This window comes from Mobula birostris, chromosome 4 (assembly GCF_030028105.1).
Source record: "Mobula birostris isolate sMobBir1 chromosome 4, sMobBir1.hap1, whole genome shotgun sequence".
Lineage (NCBI taxonomy): Eukaryota > Metazoa > Chordata > Chondrichthyes > Myliobatiformes > Myliobatidae > Mobula > Mobula birostris.
In genome coordinates, this window is record NC_092373.1 from 165,627,035 (window position 1) to 165,643,804 (window position 16,770).

General features: G+C 42.1%; 2 protein-coding genes across 4 annotated transcripts in view; both read right to left on the minus strand.

Moving 5' to 3' along the window:
• The window catches only part of LOC140196729 (probable E3 ubiquitin-protein ligase HERC3), a 70,233-nt gene extending 60,980 nt beyond the window's left edge, over nt 1–9,253 (minus strand). Inside the window, exons 1-3 of one of the 2 annotated variants that reach the window (XM_072256416.1) lie at nt 9,007–9,253; nt 2,219–2,375; nt 609–685 (exon numbers count right to left, since the gene is read on the minus strand). In XM_072256416.1, coding sequence (XP_072112517.1) covers nt 609–685; nt 2,219–2,375; nt 9,007–9,175 — 403 coding nt within the window. In that variant the 5' untranslated portion in view covers nt 9,176–9,253. The remainder of the gene's footprint in view (nt 1–608; nt 686–2,218; nt 2,376–9,006) is intronic. The other variant, XM_072256415.1, reaches the window with a different exon arrangement.
• Nucleotides 9,254–16,273: 7,020 nt separating this feature from the next.
• The window catches only part of LOC140196728 (probable E3 ubiquitin-protein ligase HERC4), a 66,809-nt gene continuing 66,312 nt past the window's right edge, over nt 16,274–16,770 (minus strand). For both annotated transcript variants that reach the window (XM_072256413.1, XM_072256414.1), the window contains one exon: nt 16,274–16,698. In XM_072256413.1, the coding sequence (XP_072112514.1) occupies nt 16,499–16,698 (200 nt within the window). In that variant the 3' untranslated portion in view covers nt 16,274–16,498. The remainder of the gene's footprint in view (nt 16,699–16,770) is intronic.

Genomic DNA, 16,770 nt, shown 5'->3' on the forward strand with positions numbered 1-16,770 from the left:
TGAAGAAAATCAAAGAAAATTAGGGCGACTCCACTTCCAAAGTGAAGAATCTCATATGCAGTAAGGAGCTGCAACAGGCCAGTCTAATGCAAGGGTATGATCTTGGTTTATGCTCTTCAATCTGTCATTTATAGTGCAAGTTCAATTCTCAGCAAACTCAGTAAATCAGGCAGCATTGCTGATGTTTTGAGTTTAAGTCCCTTCATCTGGACTGAAAGACAGAATGGAGGTAGCCAGTATAAAGAGGTGGAGGAAAGGGATGGGGTTAGGTTAAGTGTGGTAGGTACCTGGAACAGTTGGCAGGTGATAGGTGGATCCAGATAAGGGGGAGGGGCAGATTCTTTAGTTTTGCTTTGCATTTAACTTCACAGATTTTAATAACTATTGCATTTACGTTTCCCAATTCCCCTCGTGGGGTTTGAACTCATGAGTCCATTAGTATCAGCCTCTGGAATGCCAGTCCCATAACTTGATCTTTGCTGGACTTGATGGAAGCATGTCACATTTCATGACAAATTTTGATTTGTTCATTCTCAGAGCAGGAAGTACAGTCTCTTGTTGTAATAACACGTCTGAGCAAGTTTAAGATATTTCATTTGAGTTTTTACCTTTGGAGAGTGCCAGTGAGTGTTCATTTCCACATGTCACTTGAATAATGTTTTTCTCAGACAGACTCTTAAATGGCCTGAACATTAAAAGAAAATAAACATAATGATGTACAATGACTGAGTGTTATATTTATCTAATCTGCCTCATTTCACCTGAGATTCTGCCTTAACATCTCTTTTCATATTTAGAAGTTGCAGGAGGTAGTGCTGCTGCCACACAGGCCCAGCAACCTGGATTCATTCCTGACCTTCAGTGCTCTGTGTGGCACTTGCATATTTTCCCTGTGCATTTTCCTAGGTATTCTACTTTCATCTGATGTTCTGAATCTACACTGGCTCATTAATTGTCCACTGTAAAATTGCCCTTTACTGGAGTCAGTAGCAAGAAAGTCAAGGTGCTGTCAGATTCAGGTTCAGTTGTGTCTATATAGTGAAATGCGTTGTTTGCGTTAACACCCAAGGAAGTGCTGGGAGCTGCCTGCATTGTGTCACCAATCATTCTGGCACCAACACAGCATGCCCACCAAACAAGGCAGAACAACACAAGATGTATTTGCTAAGTCCACCTGAGCTAGTATTGGCTCAGATGGCAGCAATTATCCTTCTAAGTTAGAAAATTCTCCAAAATTCAAACATTCAATCCATTGAGATTCTATCTCACTGGAGAACTACTGTCAATAAATGTGTCTACTACATTGAACTTTCAAGACTGAATAATCAGCAGGTACCTTGAATGTTTTTCTTAATTGGACAATCAGATAAACCAAAAAGATGATAACTTCTCCCTGTCGATATTACTGATAATTTCCTTAATGACACAACGAAAAGTGGAGGGTCAGGTTGTGATGAGGAAGCAGAAAGTCTGCAGAAGGACTTGAATAGATTGAATGGGAAAAGAAGTGGCAGATGGAATGCAGCGCATGGAAGTGTATGATCATGCACATTGGTAGAAGGAATAAAGGTGTAGACAATTTTCAAAATAGGGAGCAAATTGAGAAATCAGAGGTGCAAAGGGATTGAGCAGCTGTGGGCCCTGTATCTAAGAAATGATGCGCTGGCATTAGAGAGGGTTCAGAGGAGGATTATGAGAATGATCCCAGGGAAGAAAGAGTTGATAGATGAGGAGCAGTTGATCACTCTGGGCCTGTAAACACTGGAGATTAGAAGGATGACGGGAATCTCATAGAAACCTAGTGAATATGAAAGGCTTGGATATAGTAGACATGGAGAGGATATTTCCTATGGTGGGAGAGTCTAGGACCAGAGGGCATAGCCTCAGAATAAAAGGATGTCCCTTTTACACAGATGAGGAGTAATTTCTTTAGCCAGACAGTGGTGAGTCTGTGGAATTAATTGTTACAGATGGATGGTTGTGGAGGTCAATATAAGGCAGAGGTTGAGTTTATTAATTAATAAGGTGCCAAATATAACAGGGAAAAGGCAGGAGAATGACTTTGAAAGGAAATAATAAGTCAGCCATGATCCAATGGCAGAGTGTACTTGTAACACCAAATGGTCCAATTCTGCTCCTATGTCTTATGGTCTAACAAAGTAGTCTAGATTAAACAAAAACACCAAATTTGCTCGAACTTGAAAAATACAATTCTTACTCTGGTTTCGCAATGGAGATTACTCTTTGCTTATCAGCAGATTTCTTTGATTTGACTTCACTGTGGAAAACATTTCCTGTTTCAGAAAGAAACAAAATATGCGATGTCCCACAATCCGCAAAGTGTATTTTCTGTTTCTTGAAATCATCAAACTTCCCTGCATTGAATGAAAACAAATTATTAATGCTTATCTAACTCCTCCCAGATTCTACCATTCACACACTGGAGCAATTGAGAGTGGCCAATTTAACTACGAACATATGACATAATACACAAGTTCATCGGCACGGTAACTGAGAGTCTGTACAGCCCCATGAACTGATAAGCAGCATCCCATGGTTTTCAACTGGATAGACATGGAGCTAGTGGATACACTGGTTATCATTTTCCAAAATTCCACAGATCCTGGAAAAATTCCCACAGATCAGGAGGCAGCAAAACTATTTATCAGAGGAGGGAAGGACAAAATGGGGCAATTAGAACCAGTAAGTCTGATGTTATTAGTAGGGAGAATGGTGGAATCCATTATTAAAAAGGCAGAAAATAACACAAAGAAAATAAAAATAGCATCAGGCAGTGTCAACATTGTTTATTGAAAGGGTAATCATGTTTGGCAAATCTATTGTTACTTTTAGAGGTAGGAGATAGAACAGATAATGTATGAGCAATGGATGTGGTCCATTTGATGTGTGTTAAGGTGACATACAAGAGATTATTAGAACAAGTTAGTGCATGGTATTGGGTGTCATGTACTGGCATGGACAGTGGAGTATTTACCTGATGGAAAACAGAAATAGAAATTCATGGGTCAGTTTATTGAGAGGTTTACCAGGATGCTGCCTAGATTAGAGGTTGCGTGCTCTAAGTAGAGATCGGACAAACTTAGATTGCTTTCTCTGGATTTGATGGAGACGGAGGGAAACCTGATAAAAGTATATAAAATTATGAGGGGCACTGAGACAGTGAGAGACAGGGTAGAAATGGCAAATACTAGAGAACATGCATTTGAAGTGAGAGGAGAAGAGGTTTAACGGAGATAGGCAGAGCACACTGCTTTTACACAAAGGGCGGGTAGTAGGCGCCTAGAATGGCCTGCCAGAGATGGGAGCAGATGTGATAGTAGTGTTTTAAAAATAACACACAGGCCTTTAGATAACCACATAAATATGCAGAGAATGTTGCAACAGGCAGAAGAGATTTAATTCAATTTGGCATCATATCCAACACAGACATGAGGGCTGCAAGTCTTGTTCCTGAGCTGCAAAGTTTTGCCTTCGATTTTATTGAAGTTTGTTTCTAATGGAGTACACGGGTATTGATACTAGGGCCACAGAGGTTCACGATCCACATCGATGGTTTGAATATTAACAAATCTTGCTGCGGGATCTGGACTAGCTGGGAAAAAGGGCTGCAAAATGGCAGATGGAATTTAAGGCAGACAAGTGTGAGGGAGGACAAACCACAGGAAGATTGTCATGTTGAAGTTGTGTAAGATGTTGGTCTGATTTGAATATTGTGTGCTGTTCTAGTCACCTATCTACAGGAAAGATAACCGTAAAATTGAAGAAGGACAGAGAAAACTTACAAGGATGTTGCCGGGACTTGAGGACCTGATTATAGGGAAAGGTTGAGTAAATTAGGACTTTATGCCCTGAAGTGTATAAGAACAAGGCAAGGCTTGATAGAGGTACCCTATATAAAATTATGAGTAGTATAGACAGGCTAATTGCAAGCAGGCTTTTTTTCCACCTGTGTATTTAATATTACAGTAATGTTTGAATAATATTGTAAATACACTGTTTGATTAAACATTCCTTCTTGTTTACATCATTCATTACAGGTTATTGTTGCAAGGACGTGGCTGGGGATGAACCCGAGTGCAGGACACAGATGCTGCGGCAGAGTCATTAGGCGTAGCACCTCCGCAAACGGGGAGCCGATATCCAGGAGACGATGTGAAGCTTAGAACTAATAGTTCTCAGGAATAGGAAACAAGGTTTACTCTCACAAGAGTCGACCAATGAACTGGCGGCTTCTTGCTGTGGTCACAGGGTTCTTATCCTGCCGTTTGATGGGAAGCAGGTACGTGTAGTTAGTGGTACCTGGGAATGATTGGAATCTAAATGAGGTGATCGAGGCCCAAATCTTGAGGCAAGTGGCAAGGTGGGGGATTGCCAGATGGGACCATGACAGTTATATGTAAAAGTACATGAATGATATACATCATTACATCGCTTCATAAATGTGCACCTCACTTAAAGAAACAAAGCACACCCACTCTCCCGTCTCCTGTGTTTTTCAATCGATTAGTTTTATGTTTTAGAGTTACAGAACATAACAGTGGTGGGGTGGAAGTTTTAACCAAACCCAAGATGACTACCTACCTGCTGAAGTGCAGCAAGATGTTTGGGTTAAAAAAAAAAGTAGGATACATACAAAGGGTATGACAGGTTGACAAAAATAAAGGGACTACACACAGAGGAGAAAAAGATAAAAAGTCAAGTTGCAGTTTCTAAAAGAGAATGCTTTTGATAGAAAATCTGATCATGATGAGAGTGACACAGGACTGAGAAGCCTTGATGTTTACAAGGTAAAAACTAACAAGAGACGAACAATATAGCTTACACCAGAAGTAAAGAACAAATTAATTAAAATAGAATTGGACCATGACTCGGCTGTTTCAGTCATTCTTTAAAATGAGTTTAAATGGCATTTCAAAGATATTGAGCTGAAGCCTGCAGATATCCAAATAGGAACCTATACTGGAGAATAGATAACACCTGTGAAAATGACATTCTTAACAGTGAAGTACAGCAACAAGCCACATTGGGCTTGTTTGTGGTTGAAACATGAGGGCCTGCATTGTGGGAGCTCGGGAGTGGCTGAGACGAACTACAACTTGATTGGAGATCCATCCACCATTTGCATGCCACATCCCCTGCAGTACAGTCAACTGGATGAGAATTAAGAAAGGTACTAGGTGATACCACAGCAGTCTTCAAGTACGTCATTGAAAATTTCCAACATATTAAGGCTAAAATAATGTTAAATGAAAATGTCACACCAAAGTTTTACAAAGCCTATTCGGTTCCCTACACCATCGGTGATAAAGAAGCCAGTGAACTAGACTGCACAGAGGTTGAGTGAATTCTTCCCAAGGTTAAGTACAGTCCATGGGCAACAGCGGTGGTCCCAGTAGCCACGAATGGGGCTGTCAGGATCTAATGTGATTTTAAGGTCACCATCAACACAGTACTGAAAATAGTTCAATACCCTCTGCTCAGGATAGAGGATATTTTTGCAAAGTGTTTCTGGAGGGAAACACTTCAACAAAGTGGACTTAGATGAGGCCTAGCTACAGATGGGTATGGAAGATAAATCCAAAGTATTTCACACCATAAACACTCAGTCACAAAGGACTTTACCTCTATTATTTTTGGAATAGCATCTGAACCTGCACTCTGGCAGAAAACTATGGACCACAGTGCTGCAAGACTGCCCAGGCACTCAGTGCTACCTGGATGACATCATTGTTAGAGCAAGGATGACAAAGAACATCTCCAAAATCTCAAGGCGCCTTTGACTGCTGTTCAGTAAGCCTGGACCTCTGTGTCAGTAACTTGGTCAGCTGCTATCCCAGCATAGTCAACCCCTATGTGTATAGCCTCAACGGCTGGCCGTGAGAGGCAATCAGCTACAGCGTTATTTCTCACCTTCAAATGTTGTATATCGGGTATGAACTCGGATATATAGGCCAGGTGGTGTTGCTGCCATGCAGACCGAGGGTCTGATATTTTGGCCGTCGCATGCATGGGGGGTTTGTGGTCAATGAGTGCTGTGAAATAGCAACCCTCTAGAAGAAAACAAAAATGGCGGACAGCCAGATAGAGACCAAGAAGCTCATGGTTAAGTGTGCTGCATTTCCTTTCAGTGAGATGGAACAGCCGGCTGAAGAAGGCAAGCAACTGCCACACACCTCCTAGAAATTCACCATGCCAAAAAACTCCTATTGATTTTTTAGTAGTGAGGGGCAGTGGGAAACCTATCATAGTGGCTACTTTTTATAGGAGGGGTTTTGCACTTTCTGCAGAGATACGATGGTTGAGAAAGTCAATGGTTGACAACCCAAACTGACATTTAGCAAGGTTAATGACCAACCCGTGTTGGCTTAAGCACTTGAATAGTGTGCGGAGATGGGATACATGTGCGGATTTGGATGAATTGGTAACAAGTATATCATCCAGGGAAACCAAAAGAAAATCTAAGTCTTTTAATACAAAGTCCATCAGCCATTGGAAAGTTTGTGCTGCGTTATTCAATCCATGTGCATGTGCAGAGACTCAAAAAGGCCAATCAGGGTTATCACAGCTGTTTTGGGAATGTGCTCAGATAACAAACAGGCACCTAACAAGATCGCACCCCTGATGGTAGCCCCTAACTAGATTGACTACAGTACGTGGGCTTGGTGAGGTCTGGGAATTTGCCCAGCAGTCGAGAAAACCCATGTGGTTGTGCATGCGCTTGACAGAATCGTTGTGGGGAACTTCCTGGGGGATCAGGGTAACAACCCAATGTCCTTGGCATCCACAAGCCAGCAGTTCTTAAGATCAACTGACAGTCCTTGGGCACACAGGAAATCTGCACCGTGCAGAGGTCTAGCCATTATAGCCAGGACAAAGTCCTATGTCTAACGTCGCCCACTGAAGCACAGTCTCACCCGTCGTGTCCCATACGTCTGGATCAAGCTGCCATAGGCGATACCGGCAGCACACTCGCTTGAGCACCTGTGTCACAGAAGAAGTGTTGCCCCGAAAGGGTGTCTGTAATTAACAGTAGATGACCCTGGCTGCTGGAGCCCATGGTGTTCATAGAACTCTGATGTCCTGATGCACTGGTACTGCACATCCTAGTGTTCCTACAAAAGTGAGTATGGTAAAAGCACCGGAAAGGTGTTGTTTGTTTCACAACTGCTGGCATCCTCCTGTGGAGGGTCTTGCTGACCGGGCTTAACAAGTTAGAGAAAGGAGAAGGAATAATGCATCGCTACCTGGCTGAGTGTAGACTATCAGTCATTTTAGCAAGCTCCCTATAGTCCATCATGGTGCATTAGTGAGGGCTATGCAAACTTGATCAGGCATTTGCTGCATGAAGAGTTCTTTAATAATAAATTAGAAAGTCAAGGATGGTGATATCCCAGGAGGGATAGTATGTGGTCTATTAGTCCTGAATACCAAGCATCGCCGGGCAAGGAGAGCAATTGACTGCCGCGCTCAGACTCTGATAGTCCAAAAGTCTGTAAAAGGTGAGTATTCAGCGACCGGTATTTATCCTGTTCAGGTTGCTGTTTAAGCAGACTCACTACCCTTGCCGCCATGGAACTGCTGAGCGAGGCTACCACCTACTAGAGTTTGGTGATTTCTCGCAGAGCAAACTGGGCCTCAGCTTGTACAAAACAAGTGACGGTCTTTTGCTCCCAAAACTCCAGCAGCTTCAAAGCAACTGTGTTGGCTGGCATGTTCAATATCTCCTGGAATTATCCGAAAGCATCAGGGTCACCAATGTAGGTTTCAGCAAATAAAACAAAGTGAGCTGTTTTATGCTTAATAAGACTTGTAACAGTCTGTTCAACTTCAAAACCTAGGACACCAAACTGCGTTGGAACTTTTTATGAAAGAAAGTCATTAGGTCAAACCAGCCTTTTAAAGTGAACCCCCAACTCAATGTTGGTGATTGTAAATTACATACATTTCTCTCTATTACCTTACCCCACAAGTGAGCTGCCCAAAATGGACACAAGCCCCTTCACCAGAGTTGCTACCCCTTCCTGCACACACCATAAATGAATTTTTCCCAATCTTAACTATTAGGAACTATGCACAGTTTTATAGTACTGTAGCAGCATTGGTGGTGTTCCAATTCATATTGTATTTTATTTAAATACAAAACGTGTTGCTCAGTTAAACAGTAGCTTATCTTTTTATACATTTTTAATTATTTCCATGAAACGTCGGCGATTTGGGACAGCCAGTTAATTGGGTCAGAATGTAAGTGGCGCAACAAGCGGAATCCACCAGGGTTCCCTCCAAATAATTATAATATCGCGTTCCCTGATTGCCAGCCTCAATAAAGAGCTCTCTCCAGAGGCGGAGCGCCTGCTTGAGGCGGAGTTTCGTTTTCCGCCACTGCATCTGAAACGTCATCACCTTCCGTCTTCAGAACCAGAAACAGCGCCGCGATCACTGTCAGTCAGAAACAAAACCGAAACCAACCAACTTCAAAATACGATTAATTTCCCACTGTACGCCCCCGGGCGCTGCGTTCCCAACACACATCCTAATCGTAATTGATGCATAGCTAACGTGCCGAAATGTTTAATGGATGAAAACCACACTTTTAAAAGGATGAAAACAAAAGCAGAATGCCGGTGGCAGTAACTCCACCGGTCAAACATCACCCGCCGATTCTAGAAGTGTAAACTGGCGTTTGGGGTCGGGACCCGAATCCACTTCAGTGTTAGGGTACCGACCCACGAAACTTTTGCAGAGTAATGTTATTTTTGTTCCAGTCCTGACGTTTAATATCCCTCATGTCTTCATACTAAATTAAAATTTGGCACCTTTTGCCCAAAGTCTAACGTCCATAATCCCAAGATATTTATCAAATGTACAGTTTGTTCCCAACCCTACAAACTTCGATGACATTCCAGGAAGTCTCAATACATCGCATGACTCAGTTGCAAATCCGTTTCAGATATATACAGCTAGATGTTATTATCGTGCTTTCCTTACCAGGTCGCGCTTTCCCTCCGACGACTTTCTTATAAACTTTTCCGTTTGCCAGTACAAAGATCGTGAAGTCATCCCGGCTGCAAATGTGTTTGATGTGTTCGCCGTTGAGAGCGTCCTCGAACTCGGAGCAAATTTCGGGCTGCGAGCCCGACTCCCAGCGGTACAACATGACGTCCTGTTCTCCACTACTTTCTCCCTTCAAATGAAAGGAAGCCAAGAAGTGTCGAAAATGACTTTAAACCCATGAGTCAAATTATAAAGGGTTGTCATTTTAGGAAAGCGCCACCCTCCAGCTCCGCCTCTAAACTGCCGCCACCAGCCAGAGACGGGGAAAATCCCTTTTCGATTGTTTACATAGTGATCTGTAGCCCGATCTGAGCAACAGTCATGTTTCAATAAGAGTTAAAATTATGTAGTGTCGTTTTTTTTTCCACAATTAACGAACACGTATCAGTCTTGGGCAATAAAAACTGCGGGAGGAACTCGAGAATCCAGTCAAAGGGTCGACTGCCCATTTCCCTCACGGAGGCTACCTGACACGCTGTGTTCAGCCGGCGATTTTATTTTGCTTCGTATTCCAGCCTCTGTAGGCTCTTGTGCCTCCAGTTTACAAGGGAAAGTATTTATTGAATGTGGAAAATGGTTTCATTCACTTCAGAGCATATCAGGAAAGATATCTGCAGACTAACTTTTAGGCTCAGCTCTGTCAAACAAGAGCAGCATCTGCTGTAAGATAACAAGACCTAGGAGCAGATTAGACCATTCATCCAATCGCATCTGCTCCATAATTTGATCACGGTAGATTCATTTCCCTCCTTAATCCCATTCTCCTGGCTTCTCTCCATAACCTTTGACATCCCAAATAATCAAGAACCTATCAAACTTCACTTTATATAAACACACTTACTTGGCCTCCATTTCTAACTGTGACAACGAATTTCACAGACTCATTACTGTCTAGCTGAAGAAATTCCACCTCATCTCTGTTCTAAATGGACACTCTTTGATTCTGAGGCTTTGCCCTCTGGTCCTTGACACTCCCTCCATAAGAAACATCATCTCCATGTCCACTCTATCTAAGCTTTTCAATATTCGACAGTTTTCAATGTAATCCCCCTTCATTCTTCGGAACTCCAGCAAGTACAGGCCCAAACCCTTCAAGTGTTCCTCACAGGTTAACCCTTTCAATCCTGCGATCATTCTTGTCAACTTCCTCTGGACCCTCTCCCATGCTAGCAAATCATTTATTAATATTAATATGGGGCCCAAAATTGCCCTCAATATTCCAAGTGTGGTCTGACCAATACCTTAAAAAAGCCATGGCATTACTTCCTTGCTTTTATATTCTAGTACTCTCAGGTAATATTGCATTTGCTTTCGTTACCACCAACTCAGCCTGTGAGTTATCCTAGAGGGAATCCTGCACTGCATTTAACAGTTTTGATTTGGATCAGGTTAAAGGGAAGGAGCCAATGGAATAAACAGTCTGTGGGGAAACTTCACATTTCCATCTGTGAACAACGGCTTTTGGCTGAATGATTCATAAGACCATAAGACATACAATAAGAATTAGGTGTTCAGCCCATTGAGTCTGCACTTCAATAAGTTATGGCTCATCTGGGCACGACTTCAGGATTGAAGGACACCCATTTCAAACAGAGATGCAGAGAAATTACTTTAGTCAGAGAGTGGTAAATCTGTGGAATTCGTTGCCACGACTGACTGTGGAGGCCAAGTCATTGGGTGCATTTAAGGCAGAGATACAGAGGTTCTTGATTAGCCAGGGCATCAAAGGTCATGGGAAGAAGGCAGGGGAGTAAGGTTGACTGGAAGGATTGGATCAGCCCATGATTGAATGGCAGAGCAGAATCGATGGGCCGAATGGCCTACTTCTGCTCTTATATCTTATGGTTTTATGGTCTTATGATTGACTAACCTCTGATTTCCTAAAATCCATGGCAATTGGTATATCACCTAAAGAGGTTAAAGAATTGCTGTCTCTCCATAATATACACTTTCATGCGATGATGGGTTCATTAGAAACCCTGCCCTTTCATTAACTACATGATTCCTGGATTTCACTGTCATTTCCTTCTTCACGAAACGTTGGCCCTGAATTTGGGGTTAAAAGTTCAATGCAATTATCTCCTCTCCTGGTAGTGTACGATTGTCCAAGAGGGTCACAGCCTTGTCGTGGTTTGAAGGCTGCATGCCTCAATGACCTGGAGTGCTTTGCTGGCTGGAGGTGGGGCCTTATGCTTCAAGTTACCCATGCCAAACAGGTCAAAGTGCAGAACCAAACTAAGAGTGGTCCACTGGTCTGCCAGGGTCTGTGGTTCAGCTCAGGGCTAACAAACCTGACAGGTTAAGCAAACTGTTACAGAAGCAGCAATGAGGAATCCTTCTACATCTATGCACTACAGTATGGCCAAGGTCAGAGAGAGATAGATGACCTTCATTGCCACCCTAGGTGCCTGTGGTGTAACAGGCAGTGAGTAAAGAAGTTATATTGTACAATGACTGTATCTTTTGGCACTGTTAAATGCGGAAATATCACTGATTCTCCGGCCCAATGCATAAACTATGACCGTCCCTATAAGTGTAGTGGTCGTCTGATCATTGGAGTCTAGTACGATCTTCTCCTAAAGAGTTGTCTACTGGTGGGACTTCAGGTGACTAAAGAGGCTGATCTGTGATCCACATACCCAGGATGTTAGGATGTATTCCCTAATGGAGAATGCCTGTGTGTGACTTTAACGTGGGGAGTCTGATGCACGGGCGGCCACTACGTGGCCCTTGACAGATCAGGGATCGGTTCCAGCAATGTTCCCTCGAATTTGTAATGAACAGGGTGCGCAAAAATTGTGTGCTGTGCGATTTTTTGCCCAGTGACAACATGCACGCACTGAATAAATTCTTCAACAGAAACTGTATAAGTAAGCCAGTTCTAAAATCTGCAGACGTCATTGCAAACTCCATGTTGTCAACACCAACCACATTAGAAACCATAAAAGGAAATGTGATTATGTACGATCATGAACTATACTTAACGTGCCAATGAGGTGGGGGTGACAATCTTTTATGAGCATTTTAAATTCCTTTGTGTGCCAATAGTAAAAGATGTGTGCATGCACACACCTTACGGGGAACATTGGGCTCCAGTGGCGTAGAATGCAAGGGACAACTCACTGCTATAGCCTGCCTCTTCCTTTAATGCTGTTGTGATGTGTCATTATCTTCCACCACTTTTGGGGTTTTGGTTGGATCGCTGTTTTTCTAGAATCTTCCCCTCAATCTTGCTGCCATGGGTGACCCTACCAGGAGGAAAGCACCTGATGCTGAACTCCTGATGGCTTCACTCGTGGGATCTCCAGAACTCACAAGCCTCTCCACAATGAGGTGGCAATCCTCTGAGAAGTCTGTGAGTGCAATAAGTGCAATAGTGCAGGGCTTCTGGTAGAGTGAACAAATATTTCCCAGGCACCCTGAACTGTTAGTGTTGCAGTGCACTGATCATCGTTGAAAAGCTGGTGCTGAGTCATCGTCATGGGTTACTGCATTTCTTCCAGTGAAGGCACTCTGAGTCCAATGGAATTGGAGGATTTAGAATGATGAAGCCCGACTATATGAGTGACCTGCAGAGAACAAGCGGGGGTGCACCCCATGCACCTGCTGCCTTGCTCTCACAGATCACAGGTCACAGGTGCTAAAGGTGCTATCAGATTATCCTAGCCAGGGAAATCATTTTGTACATGACACCACTCTAGCCAGCAGTGGAGGTTGCAAATGGTTAGGGTGATTGATGGAGTGACAACCAAACAGACAGGATGGCATCCAGCTTCCAGAGTGGCTGTTGGAGCTGCCGTACCTGAGCAAGTGACACTCCACTGCAGAGATGGTGGTAGAGCATAATTCACCAGCATCTGACCTGCTTTTGTAGTCACACCATTCATGTGAGTAGTTTAGTTAGGAATCTAGTTAATGGTGATGCCCAGCATGTTGATAGTGTGTTTCAGAGATGGTACTACTATTGATGGCCAAGGTGTGTACTTACCCAGTTATGTGTTAACAGTGCTATATATTTTTTTCCTACATGTACATTAATGAACCAATTGTGTTTTTCTGACAGTCTGGTTTTTTATCACCATCATGCTGAGATTATTTAAAAAATATACAGTATACACAAATAGAGTTTAATTCAATTTATTTAATTTATATTCTCAGTTTCTATGCTGGGTATTGAATTCACATCTCTGGATAATAATCCAAGCCTTTTGATAATTTTGTATGCATTGACAATTTAACCATTACATTATTAATCCCGCACACCATTCTCATTGTAATTCAAAAGTATTATCACTTGGACTAAATTAACCTTTTTTTACCATGCAATATAAAATAACTTTTCCTCATCTGTAATGATTGAACAAGTTCTCAGCCATAACACAATTCTAGATTTTCACAACATGCTCCACATATTTCATCAACACACTCGAAAATCAGGCTGTAAGACTACTGAACTCCCTGCTATCACCCAGGTCTCATCATGTATGAAGCACAGGTAGCATTTACTGTTACTCTTTAGCTTGCATTGTATATTGGCAGAGGGGTAGGTAGTGTTGAGGAAACAGGTAGGCCACAGAAGGACAGATTAGGGGAATGGGCAAGAAAGTGGCAAATGAAATACAATGTTAGAAAATGCATGGTCATGCACAGGAGGGGAAATAAAATTCGATACAAGAGCAGGGAAGTGATGCCAAGGCTTTATAAGGCACTGGTGAGACCTCATCTTGAGTATTGGGAACAGTTTTGGGCTCCTCATCAAAGAAATGTTCTGCAGGCATTGGAGAGGGTTCAGAGGAGGTTCACAAGGATGAGTCCAGGAATGAAAGGGTTATCATATGAGCAATAATTGATAGCTCTGGATCTGTACTCACTGGAATTTAGAAGGGGGGGGGGGAAGGTGGGATCTCATTAAAACCTTTCGACTCTTGAAAGGCCTAGACAGAGTAGATGTGGAAAGGATGTTTCCCATGGTGGGGCAATCCAGGACAAGAGGGCACAGCCTCAGGATAGAGGGGCATCCATTTAAAACAGAGATGCAGGGAACAGTGTCTCAGTTGATAATATACATTTATACTGTTGAATGACAATAAACTTGAGCAATATACTGGCCCTTTCCACTTCCTATCCCCAAGTCCTGAAATATCAGCACATCCCTTTGCCTCCATAGAGGCGGCCTGACCTATTCAGTTCTTCCATCAGTTCACTTCATTGCTGGAAGGGTTAACTTAATAGGTTTATATAAACAGGAATGCTTTCCAGCTGAGAAATGAGGGCCACTGATTTTAGAAAATTGGTGAAAAAAGGAGAATGTAACCAAACCATCTTCACAGAGAACTGTTCTGATCTGTGATGTGTTCTCTGAAAGCAGGTTCAACGCTAATTCACAAAAAGGATTAAATTATATACTCAAAAAAAAAAACTACTGGGCTATGGGGCAAGGACAAGGAAGTGGGAATGAGCAGATAACTATGACACAGCTGATAGACACAGAGCAAGCTGAACAGCCTCCTTCTGCACTGTAAAATTCTGCAGATGTAAGAACACTGATAGTTTCAGCTATTATAAACAAAGCTGGTTACTGCTGATTCATAAGCCTTGAGTCATAGAGCTACATATTGATTTCCTTAAAATGTAGTGTTTCCTCTTCATACGTGATCTGTTCTGTTAAAGCTCCCTTTCTGATTCCACCCAGTGTTTTTGTTCTAACTTTCAGATTCACTTTCAGTTTCCTTTCATCATTCTGACAGAACTCCATTAATAATGTTTCTCTAGAAATGGAAACCAAGCTGTGACACTGCAAAGGAAATGAGTCACAGAAGTGGTACAGTGCCACACACTTGCTTCTGGGTCAGAAGGTCATGGGTTCAAATTCCGAATGAGCTCAAATTAGGCTGCCACTTTATTGTAGTGCAGAAGGCTTGCTTCGCTGCTAGAAGGGCTATCTTTTGGAATGAGGTACGTGGAGATCCTACCTGCCTCCACAAGGCAGCACAAAAGATCGCATTACTTTGTAGAGAGATCACACTGGAATGCTGGACTGTGCACATCACTATAAAAACAACTTAGTCATCATTGTACAGTTTGTTTTTATAGTGAAGTCCATAGTTCGCTTATCTATTAATATTTGACAGATTGATATCCTAACGCAATCTGAAATTCTCTTTAACTGCTCAGCCAGTCTCAGCTCTTGCTACATGATGACTAGGTGCAATAGAAAGGCATAAAACTTACAGTAAAGAAATAAACCAAAAAATGAAAGGCCTAGACAGAGTAGATGTGGAAACCCACTCCCTTCATTTGAATATAAACTTGCAGCTTTTAATTAATTTTCTCAGGTCTTTAAAAAAGATTACCAACCTGAAATAGTAACTGTTTCTCTCACCATGCATGCTGTCTGGCCTATGAAGTATGTACATTATTTTGTGTTCTTATACTGGTGATTGCTATTATTTCTTTCATTGGTGTATTTATTAAGAGTCTCTCTCTATGGATTAGCAGGTCTCAGTAGCAGAGATCTCTGGAATCTCCAGCTGAATATTCGAAGGTAAGGCAGTACCACAATTTCTTTAATATGGTACATAAATGCAGTGGTTTTCACCCAGATCTTCAAGAGATGGTGCTTCAGAAGGGCTGCATCCACCACTAAGGACCCTCAGCATCTGGGAAGTAGCCTCTTCTCAATACTACCATTAGGTAGGAGGTACAGAGGCCTGGGAATCATAGTCAATGATTCAGAAACAGCTTCTTTCTTCTGCCATCAGATTCCTGAACAGTCCATCAATCCATGACCACCACTTCATTATTTCTCCCTTTTGCTCAATTTAGTCTTGTAATTTATTATAATTTTACGCCTCTGCGCTGCAATCCTCCCATAAAAGAACAAATTTCACATAATTTTATTTAGCCTGTGGTAATTTTTATCTATATCTCGATGATACACTAATAGGTAAATTAGCTACAGTAACTTACTGTATGTTAATGACATAAAGAGTCAATGGAGTGACCATGTGTGAGAGAGGATAAGCTCTAGGGGTACAGGGAAATGAGGGATAATGGGACAAATGGAATTGTCTTCAGCGTCCAGCTACAGACACGATGAACCAAATATCTTCATACTGTATCGTTATGGATTGGAGACAGAGGGAATTTTACATTAATTTCAAATTCTTCTCCATTGAAACACAGTTTGCAAAATACAAAAGAATAGAAAATCTTCACCTTTTAATTTTTCATCCAGCTGTTTTTTTTACACATCACAAAAATGAACTGGAAAAAACGAGGAGGGCGTCAGGAAGTTCAGCTGCACCTATAGTGTTGGAGAGCTGAATAAAATTTTTGACCTGGAAACAAGGATGACCTGCTTTAGTTTATCCAGGCCAGATCCATCTGTTCCATTAAAAGGTGAAATTTCCTTTGCTGATGAGCTTCATGCTTTTGGAAATGTATTGATAGCTGCCACCAGTTTTGTTCGAAGAGATTCTGAACTGGTGTACTCTGGAAGACACAGGGTGTTATAGCAATTCATTGCCTCTGGATAATCATTTTCAGTCAACTCACATGAGGAAATAATTATCTCTATGCACTTCAGTCCCATCACTGGAATTTGAGGAGATCCTGTGACAAATGCTGAAAAAGGTACATGTAGAAGTTATGTTGCATGATCTGAAAAATTGTATTCCACGTGTGAGCCTTCTATCA